This window comes from Phasianus colchicus, chromosome 7, assembly GCF_987193195.1.
Source record: "Phasianus colchicus chromosome 7, bPhaCol1.hap1.1, whole genome shotgun sequence".
Lineage (NCBI taxonomy): Eukaryota > Metazoa > Chordata > Aves > Galliformes > Phasianidae > Phasianus > Phasianus colchicus.
Genome location: NC_143442.1, coordinates 1,809,201 through 1,827,313, shown reverse-complemented (window position 1 = coordinate 1,827,313; position 18,113 = coordinate 1,809,201). Strand labels below are relative to the sequence as shown.

At 41.3% G+C, this 18,113-nt stretch overlaps 1 protein-coding gene and 1 long non-coding RNA gene across 4 annotated transcripts; one reads left to right on the top strand and one right to left on the bottom strand.

Moving 5' to 3' along the window:
- Window positions 1-20: 20 nt before the first annotated feature.
- NMI (N-myc and STAT interactor) lies at window positions 21-7,167 on the bottom strand. 3 transcript variants are annotated; one of them, XM_090143468.1, is made up of 7 exons: window positions 6,798-7,164; window positions 5,031-5,138; window positions 3,693-3,855; window positions 3,110-3,216; window positions 2,814-3,003; window positions 2,050-2,156; window positions 21-1,262 (listed from the first exon to the last, which is right to left on the bottom strand). In XM_090143468.1, the coding sequence occupies exons 1-7, from the start codon at window positions 6,816-6,818 to the stop codon at window positions 1,074-1,076; spliced, it is 885 nt and encodes a 294-aa protein (XP_089999594.1). In that variant the 5' UTR covers window positions 6,819-7,164; the 3' UTR covers window positions 21-1,073. The 3 variants fall into 3 exon arrangements, with proteins under 3 accessions (XP_089999594.1, XP_089999595.1, XP_089999596.1); XM_090143469.1 differs by lacking the exon at window positions 6,798-7,164 and having other exon boundaries at window positions 5,036-5,123; XM_090143470.1 differs by lacking the exon at window positions 2,050-2,156 and having other exon boundaries at window positions 1,074-1,262; window positions 6,798-7,167.
- A 1,969-nt stretch (window positions 7,168-9,136) lies between these two features.
- LOC149917168 (uncharacterized) lies at window positions 9,137-16,439 on the top strand. Its single transcript, XR_016468094.1, has 3 exons — window positions 9,137-10,660; window positions 10,732-10,885; window positions 16,367-16,439. It is a non-coding gene; the product is annotated as an uncharacterized LOC149917168 (long non-coding RNA).
- The last annotated feature ends 1,674 nt before the right edge of the window (window positions 16,440-18,113 follow it).

Here is an 18,113-nt window from a genome sequence, read left to right as displayed (position 1 = left end):
TCTTGGAGGAGAAATCCCCAGCTTTTGCACTTCTGCTTTATTCCAAAGCTCTTTCAGAGTCAGAACTGGAAACAAAAGGGGAAGTTTACATGCAAAAAAAATATATCTTCCCCTGAACCCTCTGTGCCTTTTTCGAAATGCCCCCCCTAATGCATCACCTCCCAGAGCTGGCAGCCTGGCCAGGGACGTGCCACTAAATAAATACCTCTGGCCTTGTGTGCACCATCGCGTTGTTTCTCCAGCTCATCTCCAAAGCAACTTGCTTTAAACAATCACCTGATTTCACAGCTGTAAGATGTTACATTGGAAAAACAAAGAAACAAAAATGCCAGTGTAGAAAAAAAAATGGTGCATTAAAAACAATATATCAAACTATTCACTCATCAGAAGCTCAGAACCATTTGGATTAGATGTAGAGGAAGTACTAAGGCCAGCACCTTGACAGCTAAAAGCAGTATTAGTGATGTGTCTTTTCTCACGGGTTGCAAGTTCAAAAGTAAATCTGATAAGTGATATTTGTGCACTCTCCTTTCACAACCAGCATGTGTATGTGGGATATAAATACATGTCACTACTGTTGTAGCTTTATCACCAATTCAATAATGTATCTTATGCAATTACATAATAGTTGGTTTCAAGTATTTGAGTTATGTTGGCACACACCAATAAAACCCCCAGAACTGTGGATTTGTGAAGATGCTTTACACTGGGTTATGAATGGCTTCTGTAACAAAAACTGAAGATGGAATAGGGTAAAGTGGGATACATCTACATAAAATGGACAAGATACAAAATCTGTGAATTTGCAAGAAGCAGTCTTAGATTAAATTACGTGTGCAGATGAAGGCTTTCTCCGTGACTTTCATCAGGAACACCCGGAACACTAAGCATTAAGTTTTAATGAATTTCTGTTCAAAGCTCATGCCATAAAACAAATCAGAAAGGTAGTTCCTCTTTTTCAATTTCTAAACGTTAAGGCACAATTACACGAGAACCACTGGTGTAACTTATCCCTCTGATGAAGCAAAAGCTCAGAACTTCTGAGAGAGATATACAATTTTCTATATGGCAGTCTAAGCATCCTCTTCAAAACAAACCCACACAGCTCCTTTTGACACATATTTGATACTCTCTGTTTCCCCACCACCATTACTAGGCTTCTGGAAATGAATTTCAATCATATCCTGCACACTTTCCTCATCATCTTCAGTCTCTTTAATTCCTTTCAGTAGAATGGTCTTCGTAGAAATACCAGAAAAGAGCTGTAGAGGAAAGAAAAACAAACTTGTATTACACAGCAGCTGTTGCAGGTACACCTAAAGGACCTGAGATACTGGAAATAAACATCCATTGGGATCTTTGATTACATTTTATGATTTTGGATAATGCACTACGATCTACAACTGAAGATAAAAGGAGTTTGGAACCCCATCACACACTGCACCTGCCAAGAATGCTGTATCATAAATGCACACACTCTAATCAATGCTTTAATTATAAAGGCCTGATTATACACACAGCACTGACTTGATTACAATCTACTCATACAAAGTCAAAGACAGTTTCAGTGAGAATATCATGAGCAAGCAGACAAGCACCACAGGAAAACAAGTTATTATTTGGGTCAAATGACCGCGTGTAAAAATGAATCAGCAACTGTTCCACAGAACAACAAGGCGCTCTGCTGAGATTATCAACACGGCCTCTCATTAGGGCTGAAGAGGACACTGCTTTGTGCCATGGAAGCATATTGTGGTGCTACTGTTAACCTGCTTCACAAACTGTTCTGTGTCTGCCTCCCACCTGGCACAGATGTTATGGTATGTAATGATATAACCTGTAAGATTATGCACGCCATTTTTAAATAAGTTTTTTTTTCACAGTACAAAATATAAGATTACCAGCATGTTGCAGAGTCACACTGGTATTCAGTTTGTGAAACTTAGTAAAGAAAACTTAGGCAGTTCTCAGAACTAAAAGTTCTGCCCGTTTCTTGTGCTTCCTGTGGATCTGATCTGCTTATGGAGTATCCTAAACTAGAGTTTTTACCTGAAGCTTTTCCAAGTGTCCCTCAGTGTTTGGGGACACAGAAAGCCTATGGCACCTTCCATTTACATAGAAAGGGTATCTAGCACATCTCGCAATGCTGGCCGTTACTGCAAGGGAGAATGAGAAAAAGCACAGTAGTATAACCTAAAATGCATTCTGTACACATATCAAAGAGCAGACTAACCTTTCTTACTTGGATTTAGAAATAAACATATGATAGTGCGTTCACTTCATGTGCAATTAGAAAAAAAAAAAAACAAACAAACCTTTATTTGGCATTTCCAAAAAACAAAATCAGTAAATACCCACAAAAGCTTCTGAAATAAATCCAAAGCAGCTGTTCTAAGTAGATGTGGCTCCACTCATCTCTGTAGAATTTCACGCACTTAAACCAGAATACTTACAGTTGGGCAATCTGAATGCTTCTCTCACTTCACTGTTATGGAACAAGAGCTAAAAATCAAACATGTTTTTCTAATTTTCACATGATAAGTGCCTAGCAATCCAAAGAAAAAAAGGATTTCTGACAAAGTTAAGAAAGAAACAAAGCGGGCAAGCTGCATATCAAGTCATGTTTGATCAAAAAGGAATGTGATGAATACTGCTATATTCACAGATGTGTGGGTGAACCTACATCTTTTCCTGATCTATTTAATTCTCCTTGGGGAAGAATTAGCTGCATTCCCTGGTTAAGTTAACTCAGAACATAAGGGAACGGACAACATGGCTTGTATATCCAGCTAACAAAACATTACATACAATACCTCCAGGTCTAGTGAACGTAATAACAGCTGTCCTGGACCTCTTGTCATATTTTATATTTTCTACTTCTCCTCCTCCATGTTCAGATTTGTAGAAATTCAGCTCTAATTTGTCTCTCATCCACTCATCAGGAATTGGTAGCTCAGGGATTTCTGAAACATTGATCTTCTTTCCAGAAATCGTGACGTGGAGCTAAAGAAATAATTTGTGTATTTTGTGATTGAGAACACACACAAAACCAAACCTTTTTAAGTACTGCAAGTGTGTATCTTTATAATTTTGTATTTCAGTTGATTACCTCAAATTTGACTCCCATTCCAACTGTAAAAGGCACTACTTTCACATCTGCTGTAGTTCCATCCAGGTTCACAGTATGCTTACCCATTTTTGTCAGTCTCTGGGCAACTAAGAAAAAACCACAAAGTTACAGGTAAGAAAAACCTTGTTTAATCACTGTAACTTGACAATCTGTCAGTCTCTTAAGCAAAATCTGCTTTTACATTGTTAAAGGAGAAAAAACTGACAAGCAAACATATCCCACTGCCCACAGCTTCAAGCATATCTGCTTCTGTTCAATCTCACTAGCAATAGGCAACAGCTAAAACACCATACTATCTTTAGAATAAAAGATGCTGTCAAAAGGTGCTCTTACTGTATGAAATATTAATACTAGACTTTTGGTATTTTTGTTCAAAAATCCACAGGTAAAAACACATCACTACCAGCTGTAGAGGATGCTTGCTAAGACTGTTAGATTTTAGCTGAAATAATGGATCGGACGCTACCTTTGTATCTACAGTATACATGCATAATGGAGTCAGCCATTATGGTAATGAAATACATCAGAGACATTAATTTTATACTTAAAATATGCATCATACCTTCTTCATCTTCCAAAGTAAGCAGTGCTTGGTTTTGGTTCAGTTTAAATGGGATTCTTGTTGTTACAGAAAAAACACAGCGGGTATTCGTATCTGGAAAGTCACCCTCTGTGTCTTCCATGTGAGTGAACTCCACCTTCATTTCTGCCACCTTTTTTTTAATCTAATATTTTAGAATCAAGAGAACAAACTTTATGTAATTTATTTCATAACAGAAAAATAAATAGTATAGCCTTGCCTAGAAGTAACACATATATATATATATATGTATGTCTAAAGGTTAAGAGTCATGCAGACTGAAGTCTTAGCTGGTAAAAGAGGTAAACTCTGCTAACTATGTTGACTTGCTGCAGATTCCTGGGATTTTTGTCCATTATTTTAGTTTTTCTCAATTCTCTCCTTTGATTAACTTTGTACGTGAGCTCGACCCTACAGGGGAAAAATGCAGGTGAAGTCTATAGGTGTTCTGATCTGTAGAATTAGAATACTTCTGCTAAGTAAAATCTGCAAAATGCAAGTATCAGAGTCATCACGCTATCGTGAGTTTTACTTACTTGCATTTTTGTTCTACAGCAATGGTGAATCTGTTAATAAATTGCCTTGCGTATCACCGCTGTAGTAAAACAGAAGTATTTTATAATGAGGATAGGTTAAAGTATTCATGAAAACATTGGTTAGGAAAACCTACTTTAATAGATACCAGGGAGTTTCAGATGTCTCTCTTTCCCCTTTTCTAACTGTTTCAAAATAAAAGGAAAATACTGTTTGCCCCCAAGACAAAACAGCCAGAGCAATAAAAGCATTTCTGCCACCTATCTTCAAAACTAGCATCTTATCTAGGAGCTTGTTTTCTTTCTGTTCTCACTACTGCCGAAGGACACATTCTTTCTGCCATCCTCTCACCCAAGAAATATTAAATGCAAGCTCTTGAAAAATGCAATACTATATGCATTTTTTACTCCAGTGTCTTCCACTTAATTATTTTCCACTTTTTCTCATTCTTCTCACGTCTTCAGTATCTCACACACACTATTTGTTTCCACATCCTTAGTCTTCACATTACCTTGCCAAGTAAAGTAAGAAAATAGAACATCAAGCTGTAACTTTATACTGACATCATTTGAGGCTTAAATGCTAAACCAGGCTGGATGTGCCTCTGGGCAGCCTGGTTTGCTGGCTGGCGACCTGCACATAGCAGGGGAGTTGAAACTAGATGAGCATTGTGGTCCTTTTCAACCCAGGCCATGCTATGATTCTAAACAGCTGACCTCAACAGACTAGACTTGACCAAAAATGTGTCCTTCTAAAATAATAATTGTAAAATATTGCAAGCATTACCTTACCATCCTGTGAAAGTGCTGAACAACATTCTGCAAGCTCTTCTTTGAGCTTCTCAATCTCTCTCTTCAGCTCAGCATTCTCTTGGTTTAGCACACAAAGTTCTGTCTACAGTCCAAAAAGTATTAAATGCAACATTAAACACATAGAAGATAAAAGTATGTTTCAGCAAAATCTGTAGACATTAGAAAGTGTTTCAGCTTTGTAATTTTCTAAACGAAAGCCATGCATGAGGCATTTTTCCATAACTATCTGCAAGGCAAATCCACTCACCAAGGAGCAGTTTTGATCAAAGCAAATTACAGTAAGGTTTTTCAAACAGAGCATTCATGTTTCCAAGCATATACCGTGTACAATAAATCACCAGTTCCGATCTCAGAACCTACATCAACACAAACATTTCATCTTTTGTACCACGTGATCTCAGTAGCTCTTATTCCCAGTTCTGAAAAATTAACCAGGTGAAGACATTTTAGCAGGTAAGGGCACACTAAGGCCCATCTAACTAAATCCAGCATTTCTCAGACAGGCAACAAAATATTGAGAAATGAAAACATTGCAGATGTAGTGAGTTCCATTCACATGCAACTGGAAGAGATTTCCCTTAATGTCATGAAGCACCTGAGACATTTATACCAGCACCCATCAGCTGAAGATGATGTGAAACAGAAGCCTGATGATTAAAATGACATCTTCTGTCTATAAAGTCCAAACATCTAGGACTGGAGAGGCAAAAGCAACTTCTTAAACCATCATCTGCACACAGGTAAAGTTATTTGCACATATGAGATACTTCACATAAATAAAACACAGAAATAGCTGTGCCACAGTACATTGATCACCACTGATGAGAAAAAATATGATTTGAAACAACAGTTTCTTAAAAGAGATTTTAAAAATGAAGCAGTTGAAGGAAGAAGGATTTCTCCATGAGCCCAAACTAATTAGTGTGAAAGGCCCAGAATGATCGTAAGGAGTATTGGAAGCAGAAACAACATGTGTTTGAGCAAAGCTGTAACAGAACTCTCTATGCAAGGGTGAACCAGCTGAATTTCATAGCTATGTTATCCTCTGGTTTTTAATCTCCCTGCAAGTAAATATTTCCTGGTAAAATAAAGACAAGTCCTGTTCATTTTATTTTTTAATGCTTAACCTATTAACTATATTTTAATAGCTTGCAATATGGAAGCATAACTTGTTCATCAGTGGCTCTTGGGCTAAATAAAATGACACTGAAACCAGCTCCTTTACAGCCTGTGGAAAATACTGTTGCTGTACTAACGACTACACAGCACTTTGAGGTAATGAGCCAATTTGTTCCAGAAAGAAGAGCCATCTTCAGACCATTTCTGGCCCTTGCCCAACTTAGTGTCACTGAAGAAATGCCAATCGCTTGGGTGCTGTAACCTTGTCTAGGAGATGCTGAGATTTAATGAAGCAATGGAAGCAACCCATTCAATCCCATTCAATTCTATCTTCATCACACAAAGCTGAAATATATCAGTTAAAGGAGAATCTTGGAAGACTGGCTTTTGTCTTCATTTTCCACATAAGATCAGTCTCAGTTTCTCATTACTGTAAGACTTATTTTATTGCACCAGTTCTTCTTCTGCCACTGAAAACCTGTGTTTAAAATATTAGTCCTACAGTTTGCAAACTGGTAAAGCTATTTCAACTAGAATGGAAATTGTACTCTTATCTTTTCTAACCAATACTTCCCTCACAATTCCAGAAATACTGACAGCCACGAGTAAGCCTTCTCCATACCTCATAGATGGCCTCAGACATGGCACTTTCTTTATTAAGTTCCTCTTGAGCATCCTTTAGTTCTGTCAGCTCATGCTGTATTTTCACATATTCTTTGTCAGCAATTAATTTGCTAAGTTGAAGGTCAGCTTTTGTTTTCTCAGCTTGTTCAAGTCTTTCCTGGATGGTAAAAAGACTTTTAGATTTTCTATCTCCACAAGAACAAACAAAACCTTAGGTAAACTCTTTACATGTACTTAGTTTTAATGCTTTGGATAAATATTTCTCTTAGACATGCAAGTGTAGACACCACTGAGATTAACATAGGCCTATAGCATTAAAGGAGAGTGAGCATGTTAGACAAACATCTGTTATGATGGGGGGAGAGTGGATTTAGATGTAGAAGGATGGACTAATGCTCTTCCAAGTGTCTTTCATCTAATTTCCATGATTCCACACACTTTACAGAACTTGCCTTCCATTTCTCCAGTTCTTGTTTAAGACTTTCCATCTCATCTTTTGATGTGTCAGAAGGGTCAGGGTTTATCACATGCTGCAGAGAAAAGGCACACTGAGTTTTATTTTCCAATTAGAGAATAATCAAAGTATTTCATAATTAAATGTTCCTAGTATCTGCATGCCAGGGGATAGCATATACCACTGTTTTTTAATTCAAAAACTTAGTCCAAATCAATGAACCACTTTCATGGCTAGACAGTACCAAAATCTAAGAAAATGGAAACTGGTCAGTGCTCATTATTTTCTAACTATCCAACTGGAAGCATTCACAGGCTAGTTTATTAATAAACTATAAAAGCAAGTGGTCTCTGTGTTCTGCTGAGAACTGAGCACCTCAAACCCAAAGCCTACAAAATCAGCAGCTCCTCTAAGAGGGAGCATAAAGCCTGAAGAGAAAAAAACTACAAAATGGGAGGTTTCCAAGCTCAGTTAGATAAGGAACGGTAACATCAGGCAAGAGAAAGGCAATAAAGGAATTTCAGATTCCTTTATATGTCAGGGCAGAAGTTCACAAGCACAGGGAAACAGCAACTGGATAAAGCCCAAGAAGAGAGAAAATCTCTGTTCTGTTTTGTTTCTATGACTGCAATATTCTGCAAGGAAAAAAAAAAAAAAATCCAAAGAGACCTACTGAAGCAATCCCTCCCTTTTACTTAAGATTACATAAAACTTGAATGTGAACCATGGAACTCAGGCTTGGAAAAGGCCTGTTAGATTATCTAGTTAATTCTCTTGATAATTCTGGGTTTTTCCTAAAAACAATAATGTATTAAATATTTTTTTTTCAGCTACTTTGTCCTGTTAAGCAACAGGGAAATCCCCATCTGCGTATAACTGAAAACCAGAAAATATTCCTTCACTCGTGGGAATGAGCACAGGATAGCAGAATGATGCACGTGCTGCAGCTGGAAGCTGATAAGAAAGGATGCCCATTTGGTATGGAAAATGCTCTAAGGCAGCAATTTTCAACCTGAAAGCAAAACAAAAAACAAAACACAAGAAATCCAAAGGAAAGTTTCATCCAAACTGCCTCTCACGCTGCAAGAACTGGGTCAAGGGAAGCACCAGGAGAAAGGAAACCCCTTAAGAAACCTCCACGGAAGCAAACAGCAGATGAAGCAGGACGAGGAAATTCTAACAGAACTGGTAATGCTTTGGGATGGGACTTTCCTATGGAGACAGAAGGCAGTCAGGAGAGAAATCACAGGGCCAGGCCCTGCTGCAGTGCAAGGTGCAGAGGCGTCACACTGGGCAACGTCACCTGGAAGTGAAGGGGTGAGTAAAGGAGGTGGATGAGGAATGTCCCAAGTACTGAGAAGGAGGTGGGACAGGGGTTTCAGAAGCACTGTCCCAGCAGTCCGAGCCCAAATCTTCACTCAGAGAAACTGTTACCAAATACAGAACATCAAGAAATACTTACAAAACCATTATCTTCCAAGGAATGCAGTGGGCTTGATAAATCCATTGGAACCTGAGGGGAAAAAAAAAAATTACAAAGTTATGTCTTTCAGCTCTATTTGTGGCAAACAGTTCAGAATGGAATACCGTATGATGATTCAACTTAAAAAAAGAAAGGAATTAGACGCAACAGTGATAAATATAGGGTACTTGAAGCCTCCTTCCCTACTACACACGAAAGGCAGAGACGTGAAGTATCGCACAACTGAACATCTCGGCCATGAAACACGGGCAGTGGCCTTTCTGCTACGTGTGTAGCAGCTCTAACCGCAGCCCTGGAGGTGCCCGAGGCCAGGGGTGGGCGCTGGGGGCAGCCAGCCCAGGGCAGGGGTGGCGCTGGGGGTCCGTTCCAAGCTGAGCCCCCCGGCCCCACGCAGCGGTACCTGCGGAGCTCCAGCCGAACGCCTCTCCCTGCCCCCTTCCCTCCCGACTTCTGCTTTCGCTTTCCCTCCCGCTGGAGGAGGAGCCGGAGGTTCCCCAGCTGCTGCGGGCCGTTGTGTCACCGCTCCTCTTCCTCGAAATCACGTGAAGGAAGGTGGTTCCTTCGTCCTCCTCCTCCTCCAGCGGCGCGGCGCAGGAGGCGGACAGCTGCGGGGCGCTGCGGGGCGGAAGACGGAGGGAGCGGGGCACGGAGCTGTGCGGGCTGCCAGCGCCCGTCTTCACCCATCTCTTGGCTGGGAGCTCCTAGCTCGGCCTGTGGCTTTTCCTTTGTGTCCTCAGGCTTGTTCTGCTGAATTTGTTTATTCTAAACCACTTTATCTGGAAACAGCTTTGTGTTATAAAGAACAGGTGACTGGGCAGTGGCAAAAGGCATCAACGCTTGGGTGACAAATATTTCCAGTTGCTGATTGGAAGTGCTGCGTTATAAAAAACGACTTCTGGAAAACACGGATCTCTGAAAACTGAGAGGTGGTCCTTGGGGCAGAGGCAGCTCGCCATCTTGGGGGCAGCCTGCTTACCTGGGGGCAGCCTGCCATGTTGGGGGCAGCCTGCCTACTTGGGGACAGCCCACCATCTTGGGGGCAGCCCACCATCTTGGGGGCAGCCCGCCATCTTGGGGGCAGGCTGCTTACTTAGGGACAGCCCGCCATCTTGGGGGCAGCCTGCTTGCTTAGGGACAGCCCACCATCTTGAGGACAGCCCGCCATCTTGGGGCTAGAGGATGGTGGGGGGTGGCTGCCCTCTCTCATCAATCAGAAGAGCACAGTTGCTTTCTGAACCCTTCACTATATAAATCTCCCATGAGCATAAAAGTGCTCAGTGGCTGATACATTTGGAATGAGGCAACAAAGATGGATAGTCTATAACCAAGCCAACTACACGGGTGTTGGTCTCGATGATCTCTACAGGTCCCTTCCAACCCTTGCAACTCCCTGACTGTGATTTAGTGTTTAAGGCCTCTGATTTTTATTTCAAGTCCTTTCTCTGGCTATAATGTATGTTTGGTGACTCAGATTAAAAGTGTAGTCTGATGATTATCCTCCAATTCCATCTCTCAAAAAAGCCCCACCTATGACTAGGTCAGATTCCAGACCTGCAACTGCAGGTTGGGTACGAGGAACCATTCCTTCTCCAAAGAGCAGTCAGGCAGTGGCACAGCTGCCCATGGAATGGGGGCTCACCATCCCTGGGGGTGTCCCAGAGCTGTGGGGAGGTGGCACTGAGGGATGTGGGCAGTCGGCATGGTGGGATGGGTTGGGATTGGGGATCCTAGAGGTCTTTTTCAACCTTAACAATTCTGTGATTCTAACCGTACTTGCACAGCACAGAGGTAGAGGAGGAGAGCTTCAGAACACATGGAAATCAGCTTAGAGAAGCCAGAAAATGTGGTCTGATGTGAATTATCTTTGCAGATGTTCGCTGTCTTAGCCAATGGGCACTCATTCTCTATGGAGCAGCTTTTTAAGGTAAAAAAAATGGGGTAGATTTCCACGATTATAAGTTTGAAGTAGAGAAAGTACTGTCTCTTCCTTTACAGGGAGCATAGAACACTTTATTTCTTGAGTGATCCTTCTTCACGTAGCATGTAAAAGAAAGAATCTCATACGGATCCTGAGAGAGGTGTACGGACTCGCTTCATTCAGCAGATTATTGATGGAACAGACTGAACCCATAGTAGGAGCTGTCAGATGGTAGGTGCAAAGCGTGTGTGCTTAAACATAGAGAAGTAAAAAAAAATAGTAGCACAATTGTCTTTCATCAGCAGCTCTTGGATTCAGGAGCAGACTGTGTCCAGTACTGTAGCCAGGCAGTCAGACACCGATGGAGTTCAAGATGGTTAATATCCATCTAGATACACATAGCAGATGAGCTGCAGTCATGAACAAAATTTTGGGAATGTCTATGTTCTAGGCCAAAAAAATGCGGGAAGAAGCGTGTCAAGCTTCCTTTAAGGCTGAGCTGACTAACTTTTTCAATGTTACCCTCATTGGCCAAAATAGTTTGCATGGCACTGACTGCTGAAGTTAATTAGTTTTCAGTATTTCAATTTACGCCAAATCGATGGATAATGAATTAGAATACGACACTGTCACTTAGCAGATGTGGAATTATACTTCCAGGGAGAAGCAGGAATATCTGTATAGCAGATTGAGAAATTGGTTGGCCTCCATGCACACACTTGAGGAAGCCTGCAGATATTTTGCTTTTATTGGCCGTTCAGTTGGCACTGAATTGCACTCTGCTTGAACAGCGGTCACCTTGTGCCACCAAATTCAGTAGGAGTTCTACCCGCAGGGAAATTATTACGACAGTTTCAAATGTTCTTATCTGTTTTTTTAAGATCAGTGGATGAAACTATCACCCAGTATTATTATTTTTTTAATAATTATTTTTCTGCCTTGACAATGGATAACTGTTTACTATTGCTTTGTAAACACAATGTTGGTTACTAATGAGATGAGTAAAAGGGAGAGGTTTAGCTGGAGTAGCCAGGGAGGAGGAGGAGGTGATTATGTTATGATCTAAGTACATCAGATTTCAGAATTAAATGTCAGGGTGGAAGGCTGTTCTCCAATAACCATGATCATGATGGGAAGTCACCATGGATCTGAAAGAGCCTCCTTTCTCTTAAACTCCAGGGAATGCAGCAAAGCCAATCTGTTTACATGGCCTGCTTTGGGATTTGAACTGAACAATGTGTTTGTGCTTGTTTTGGGAAGGAGAGTTATTGAAGATAGTGAACTGGAGCAAGTCCCTTAATTCTGGAGTTGACTTTATTTATTAACTGATTTTCCATGAATTCAGTGTTAACCACGTATGAATCAATGTAATAGGAAAAGCATTGATTTCATAACTCCGAAGAATCTAACTAAAAGGGAATATCAAGGAGTACAACAAGCATAGAGTACAAGAAGCTTTAAAACTCTTGGGATTTCTGTGAGCAGACTGCATTGATACCAAACTTGTTCTTTTGGAAGTTGAAAAGGTCTTGATAAGCCTACAAATCTGAACTGGAAACTTCAAAAAAGAACCACAATCCTTCTAGCAGCACAGTATGAAAGCTCAACTATAGCAGGAAATCCCCAGATTAAGCTGGAAGATGTTTACAGCCATAAGCCTGTTTTTTATTTGTACCTAAACAAGTTGACCATGCCTCAGTATGATAAGAATCTGATGGCCTTATCTTCAGAGGGAGAGTATTCTGATTCTTTTTAAGTCAGAATAGATCGGAAGAAGAAAGTAAATAGAATTTTGGTGCTTAGTTCATAACTAAGAACCAAAAAAAACCTTGCTCAGTGCCTGACCCTTGAACCTGGCTGCAGAACAACCCTGTTCTCTAGACAGGTCTAGTGGCATCTCAGTGCTGGCAGTTTTGGAATGCTTTAGCTTGATGTTAAGAAGCCAGATTCAGCCACTGAGGTGTTCCAGTGGTGTTTTGATGTATCTTTACTATTTTGATGGAACCATGTTCCACACCTATCCAGTGTGTTTGGTGCTTCTTTTCAAAACAAGCTAGAATGGCTTAGTGCTCCCCTCAGCTCCTTTTCTCTGGGACAAACAAACCAAGGGATCTCAACCACTCCTCACACTCCTTGTCCACAGACCTTCCCCATCTTTGCAGCCCTCCTTTGGGAGCTCTCTAATAACTTCATATCCTTTTGATAGTGTGGTGCCCAGAACTGCACACGGTGCTCAAGGTGAGCTCAAATTCCAGTAAGTGGAGTTCAGAGATATGATTTCTGTTGATCAGTGTTTTTTTTCTTCCCCCCCCCCCCCCCCCCCCCAGTGTTTTCACATTCAAAAATAGAAAACAGAGACCCCATGCTCCAGAACAGCCAGTATCCTGTGGTCAGATACTGTCAACAGCAGAGTAGTGGGTTTGACCCTTCTGCATTCAGACCCATCTGAATAGATGTGTTTCAATGCCTTGCAGTTCTTCCAGCAGCCAGCCTCCCTTAAGGGGAAGGTGACAACCTGCAAACAACCTACAGACCCTGGTCAAACAAAGATGCCTTCTATCTGTCCTTAGTCCAGTGCCAGGGCTTGGAGAGGAGCAGATCTAAATCTTATACATATTGTATTCTTGGTAGCTGTACGTGATCTTTCTGCAGTTTGCTGATAGTTCTAATCTCACTGCTGAGGTCTCACATCCTACTGCTCTTCAATGCTGGTGTCAAAGAGACAACAAGGACCCATGAATGGTCGTGTCTCAGAAGAAGCTGCCCCATCTACTCTTGCCATTCATTTTCCCGTGTCCTGAGTGTTTATGTGACCAAGTAACTATTTAGAGTGGGAAATCAGCCAGCTTAAAAATGCTGATAGAAGTTGGGTTTTAGCTGCATTTCATCCAGTTTATTTTGTGTCCAAAAAGCAGTGTGATATCCCAGGAGGGGGTGGCATGGAACAGAGTCAGTAGGCTGAGTGGGGCTTATTTCAGTGGTTCTGGTAGTGCAACATGGCTTAAAGATCTCATTTAAATACAGCATCATTCTCTGATGTAGTATATAGAGCCTTGGGGCCATAGAGGAGGTTCCAGATTTTGTTTCAAGAGGCATACGTTTTGGGCATTACAAATATTATTGCTTTTTTCAGTCCCTTTAACTAGCAAGGCAAGAGAGAGATATATACCTGAAAATGAATGTCCAGCAACTTCAGCTGTCAAATATCTTTCTCTTACAGAAGTACAAATCAGTATTGAACACTGAGTTGGGAAATAAATACTTTATACCAATCTACATCCTTTACAGGAAAGATTCTGGTATGTGTCCAAACAGACTTGGGAATGTTTCAGCTTCTCTAGGATGTGTGTCCCAGAGCACAGTACTATGAGGCAATACAGTGGTTTAGTAAATAGTCCCAGCATGACTGCTTGAAGGCAAACAATGAAAAAGAAATCATCTAAGATGCACGTTGCTACGCTTGAATCACATGCCTGTTCTTGGGCTATAAATCACTGCATGTTAATGAAATGCTTCTTTCAGATAATGTTGTTAGTGCTTCAGTGGGGATTACTGGTTTATATAAGAACAAATTCATAGAATCATAGAATCACAAGGTTGGAAATGACCTATAAGATCATCTAGTCCAACCGTCTTCACATTACCACTGCTACCACAAGCTACTAGACCAGGTCTAGCAGCTGCTCATCCAGACGCCTCTTTAACAGTGCCAGGGACGGCGACTCCACCACCTCCCTGTGCAGCCATTGCAGTGCCTGACCACCATCTGAGAGAAAAAGTTTTTCCTCATGTCCAACCTAAACCTCCTCTGGTACAACTTGTGGCCATTTCCCTGGGTCCTGTTTGTTGCCTGGGAGAAGAGGCCAAACCCCTCTTCACCACAACCTCCCTTCAGGAAGTTGTAGAGTGCAATGAGGTCTCCTCTGAGCCTCCTCTTCTCCAGACTGAACAACCCCAGCTCCCTCAGCTGCTCCTCATAGGACTTGTGCTCCAGACCCCTCACCAGTTTCGTTGCCCTTCTCTGGACAAGCTCCAGGGCCTCAATGTCTTTCCTGTAGTGAGGGGTCCAAAACTGAACACAGCACTCGAGGTGCGGCCTCACCAGTGCTGAGTACAGGGGGGACGATTACCTCCCTGCTCCTGCTGCCCACACTATTTCTAATGCAGGCCAGGATACTGTTGGCCCTTTTGGCCACCTGGGCACACGTTGGCTCATGTTCAGCCGAGCATCAACCAACACCCCCAGGTCCCTTTCCTCTTCACAGTCATCCAGCCACTCATCCCCAAGCCTATAACGCTGCATGGGGTTGTTGTGGCCAAAGTGCAGGACCCGGCACTTGGCTTTGTTGAACCTCATCCCATTCACCTCAGCCAAGCGATCCAGATTATCTAAATCCCTCTGCAGGGCCTCCCTACCTTCAGGCAGATCCACACCAACTCCCAACTTGGTGTCATCTGCAAACTTACTGAGGGTACACTCAATCCCCTTGTCTAGGGCATCAGTAAAAATATTAAACAAGATGGGCCCCAGTACCGACCCCTGGGGGACACAACTTGAAACAGGTCGCCAGCTGGACTTCACTCCATTAACCACCACCCATTGGGCACGGCCCTCTAGCCAGTTCCTTACCCAAAGGAGTGTATACCTGTCCAGCATGCAGGCCATTTTATACTGAGAGGTTGTAGATGAGAGGGAAGGAACAGTAGAAGGAGGGGGACAAGGAGATGTCCTTGTCAGCAGTGTTAATCTCATCTTCTCTTTTCTGTGATAGATGTCTAGAAATGGATCAATTATATTCCTTAGGAATAAAATCCACAGCCTCCATGATTCCAGGTGTGAGCAGGGATGGGCTGAGCTATGGCCATAGCAAAGACTGTGCCCAAGGGCATGGCATTTCTGGGATGTGAGTGACAGATTCTGAAATTGTCCATATGAAAAAAGGATCTTTTCTGTTTCTTGCCAGATTTTGTAGTCAGCCAGATTTCTTCATGCTTCCACGGAATACTCCTTCTAGGAAATCTTTTGGGGAATGCTTACCTAAGTGCCTTAGTCTCTGGAAATGCTTTTTGAAAGAGATTGTGAGATTTCTCCCATCTTTCATTTCCAAAGAGTACGTAATACATACCATGTGTCATGAAAGAAACACTGAGTGTAAAGCATGTGAGATTCCGACTTAAATAGAAAGCTATGGAACAGCTGGGCTAAGTTAAGAAGTAGATATGTGTAAGTGAAAGCATGGTGACTCCCTGTTTAGAGGCTATCTAAGGGAAGTAAGGTAATGCCAGCTGGAGCTCAGCGCTCTGCAAGGTCTAACACAGCCATTCTGTGGTGATATTACTGGAAAAGCTCAGAGCTCAAAATGCTGAAGGAAGGTCACTTTGCCTGAAAAACCATTAATGGGAACTGACTGTATTGGGTTAGTTTACTGACACTGCTGCTTTGGTCAATTCATATCAATCCCCAGTGCAGATAAGCCCTAGGATTTATTAAACAATATTTGAGTATTAGCTTCCATGAGCTTTAACAAACCTAACCTGACTGGGAAAATTGAGTAAAAATGAAAAGCTCACATTTTTAGAGAATGCAGCTTCTCTTTCCAACTTCTGCTCTATCCTGAAGCCTTTTGGCAGAACCTGAGCTGCAGAATATTGACTAGACTGCCTGCAGATATTTGCATGTAATTCATTTCCATCTCTCTTTTTTATTAAAAGGAACAGTGTGAAGCCAAGAACTGACTAACAGCTGTCTCTTATTCTCCTGTGCAAATCCCACTTACCTTCTCCACAAAGGTATTTCCACAGACAGGTCCTCTAGGGAATATCTAGAGATTTCATGGGTGTTTTGTTCTTTTTGTTTCTTTTTTTTTTAAATTACCATCGGTTTAGTTGTTCTAGATGAACTTGTATGGCTATTTCTTCCCATACTCATGCATATAAAGAGATCTTCTGAAGATAAAGAGACAACATCTGCTAACCCAGCTCACTTCCAAACAGCACTGCTAACTCTTAAGAGCTCTGCCTCATCTTTGGAGTTTTTTTTCCTTAGCACTATTCTGCTGCTGATTCTGGCTGAAGATGTTTTGCTGTACCAGGTTTTAAATGAGTGGTGCATGTTCCCTGATACCCTTTTTCAGATCTGACAAGTCATCATTGTTACACACTAAATCAGCATTGACAACGTCCAGTGTGATGTTATCTGCAGCTGAAGGCAGCCTTAGAGGACAGCATGTGAATGTGTGAATGTGTATTTTGATTATTTGCCCGCATAAAACTTGCTAGCCATTTTAGGGAGGAGAAAGCTTTTAACAAATATAGGCAAAAGAGTTGTGCAGAGTAAGGAAATATATCAAAGGAGTCAAAATATTTGTTTCAACGCCTTCAGAGTGAGTGTATTTTACTTTTCCTTTCAGTTGTTTTAGAGAATAGTCATATTTCATAATAGAGGCATTGAAAACCTGAAATGAAAATGAAATACGTCAAACAAAATTATAATATTGACCCCAAATTAGTCTGTTTTGATTTAAAAAAAAAAAAAAAAAACAACAAAACACTTTATTTTGAAGAAACAGAAAAAAGTATTTTTTTCTAACTTTTCTTCTTTAGCTTGGCCAGCAAATTGGATGTTTGTGCGTTTTACTGCTTTAATTGGATCTCTGTACAAAGGCTTCTCAGTAATTAGCTAAGCAGCACAAGTGCAGGCAGTAACAGGCTCGCATCAAAGTGTAGGACATTCAGCATTCAGTGGAGTTTGGGTAAGATATGTGTCACTCTGGGTTTTTGGAAAGATGATTCATTCAGCACTACAGATTCATTGCGGTTCTCTGTATTTGGGATATTGATTTTTTTATTCCCTGCAGCTGTGAATATTCAGAGAGGACATTGCAGGCATTTTCTGGAATGACAGCCAGTCCTACTCCTTCTGCACACACTGCCTGCTGGGGAGCTCTTCACATGTTCTGCTCAAGTCAAGTTGGCTTTCCTATAAGATTTCTGAAGCTGTTCTGCAAACAACTGACAATTGAAATCTGAATATATGCCACATGGAGGGCAGCACATATCTGGAAAAGAAAAAGAAGAGGAGAAAGCTCAAGTAAGAAATAGGACCCCCTTCACTGGGGGAAGGAGTCTTGCAGACTACTTGTTCCTGAGATCAACAAGAATTCCTTTTCTATCTTTTCATCTTCAAGTGGCAAGACGTTTTTGTGTTCCATTTACATCCCCATTTTTGTATTTGTTGCCTTGCCCAGGAGAACAGTTAGTAATATTTACTGTCAGTTCTTTCTTAGTAAGATAACAAACAAATGAATATCAATCAACTGCACTCTAAATAAACAGAAAGCAGCAGTTGTAACGCCACTGGTGCCTCTGACCAAAAACATTTAACAGCAGTTAAGTGGTTTACATTCCAGTTTTGACACGTTTGATTTTGGTTTTAAAAAAATGTAGCTCGTCAATGTAT

Excerpts from the sequence above, each read along its gene's own strand:
- NMI (XM_090143468.1), bottom strand. The coding sequence starts at position 6,818 with ATGTCTGAGGCCATCTATGAG. Across the intron at positions 2,157-2,813 it reads TACGTTCACTAGACCTGGAG|TAACGGCCAGCATTGCGAGA; the intron begins GTATTGTATGTA and ends TCTCCCTTGCAG. Across the intron at positions 1,263-2,049 it reads GACACTTGGAAAAGCTTCAG|CTCTTTTCTGGTATTTCTAC; the intron begins GTAAAAACTCTA and ends TTTCCTCTACAG.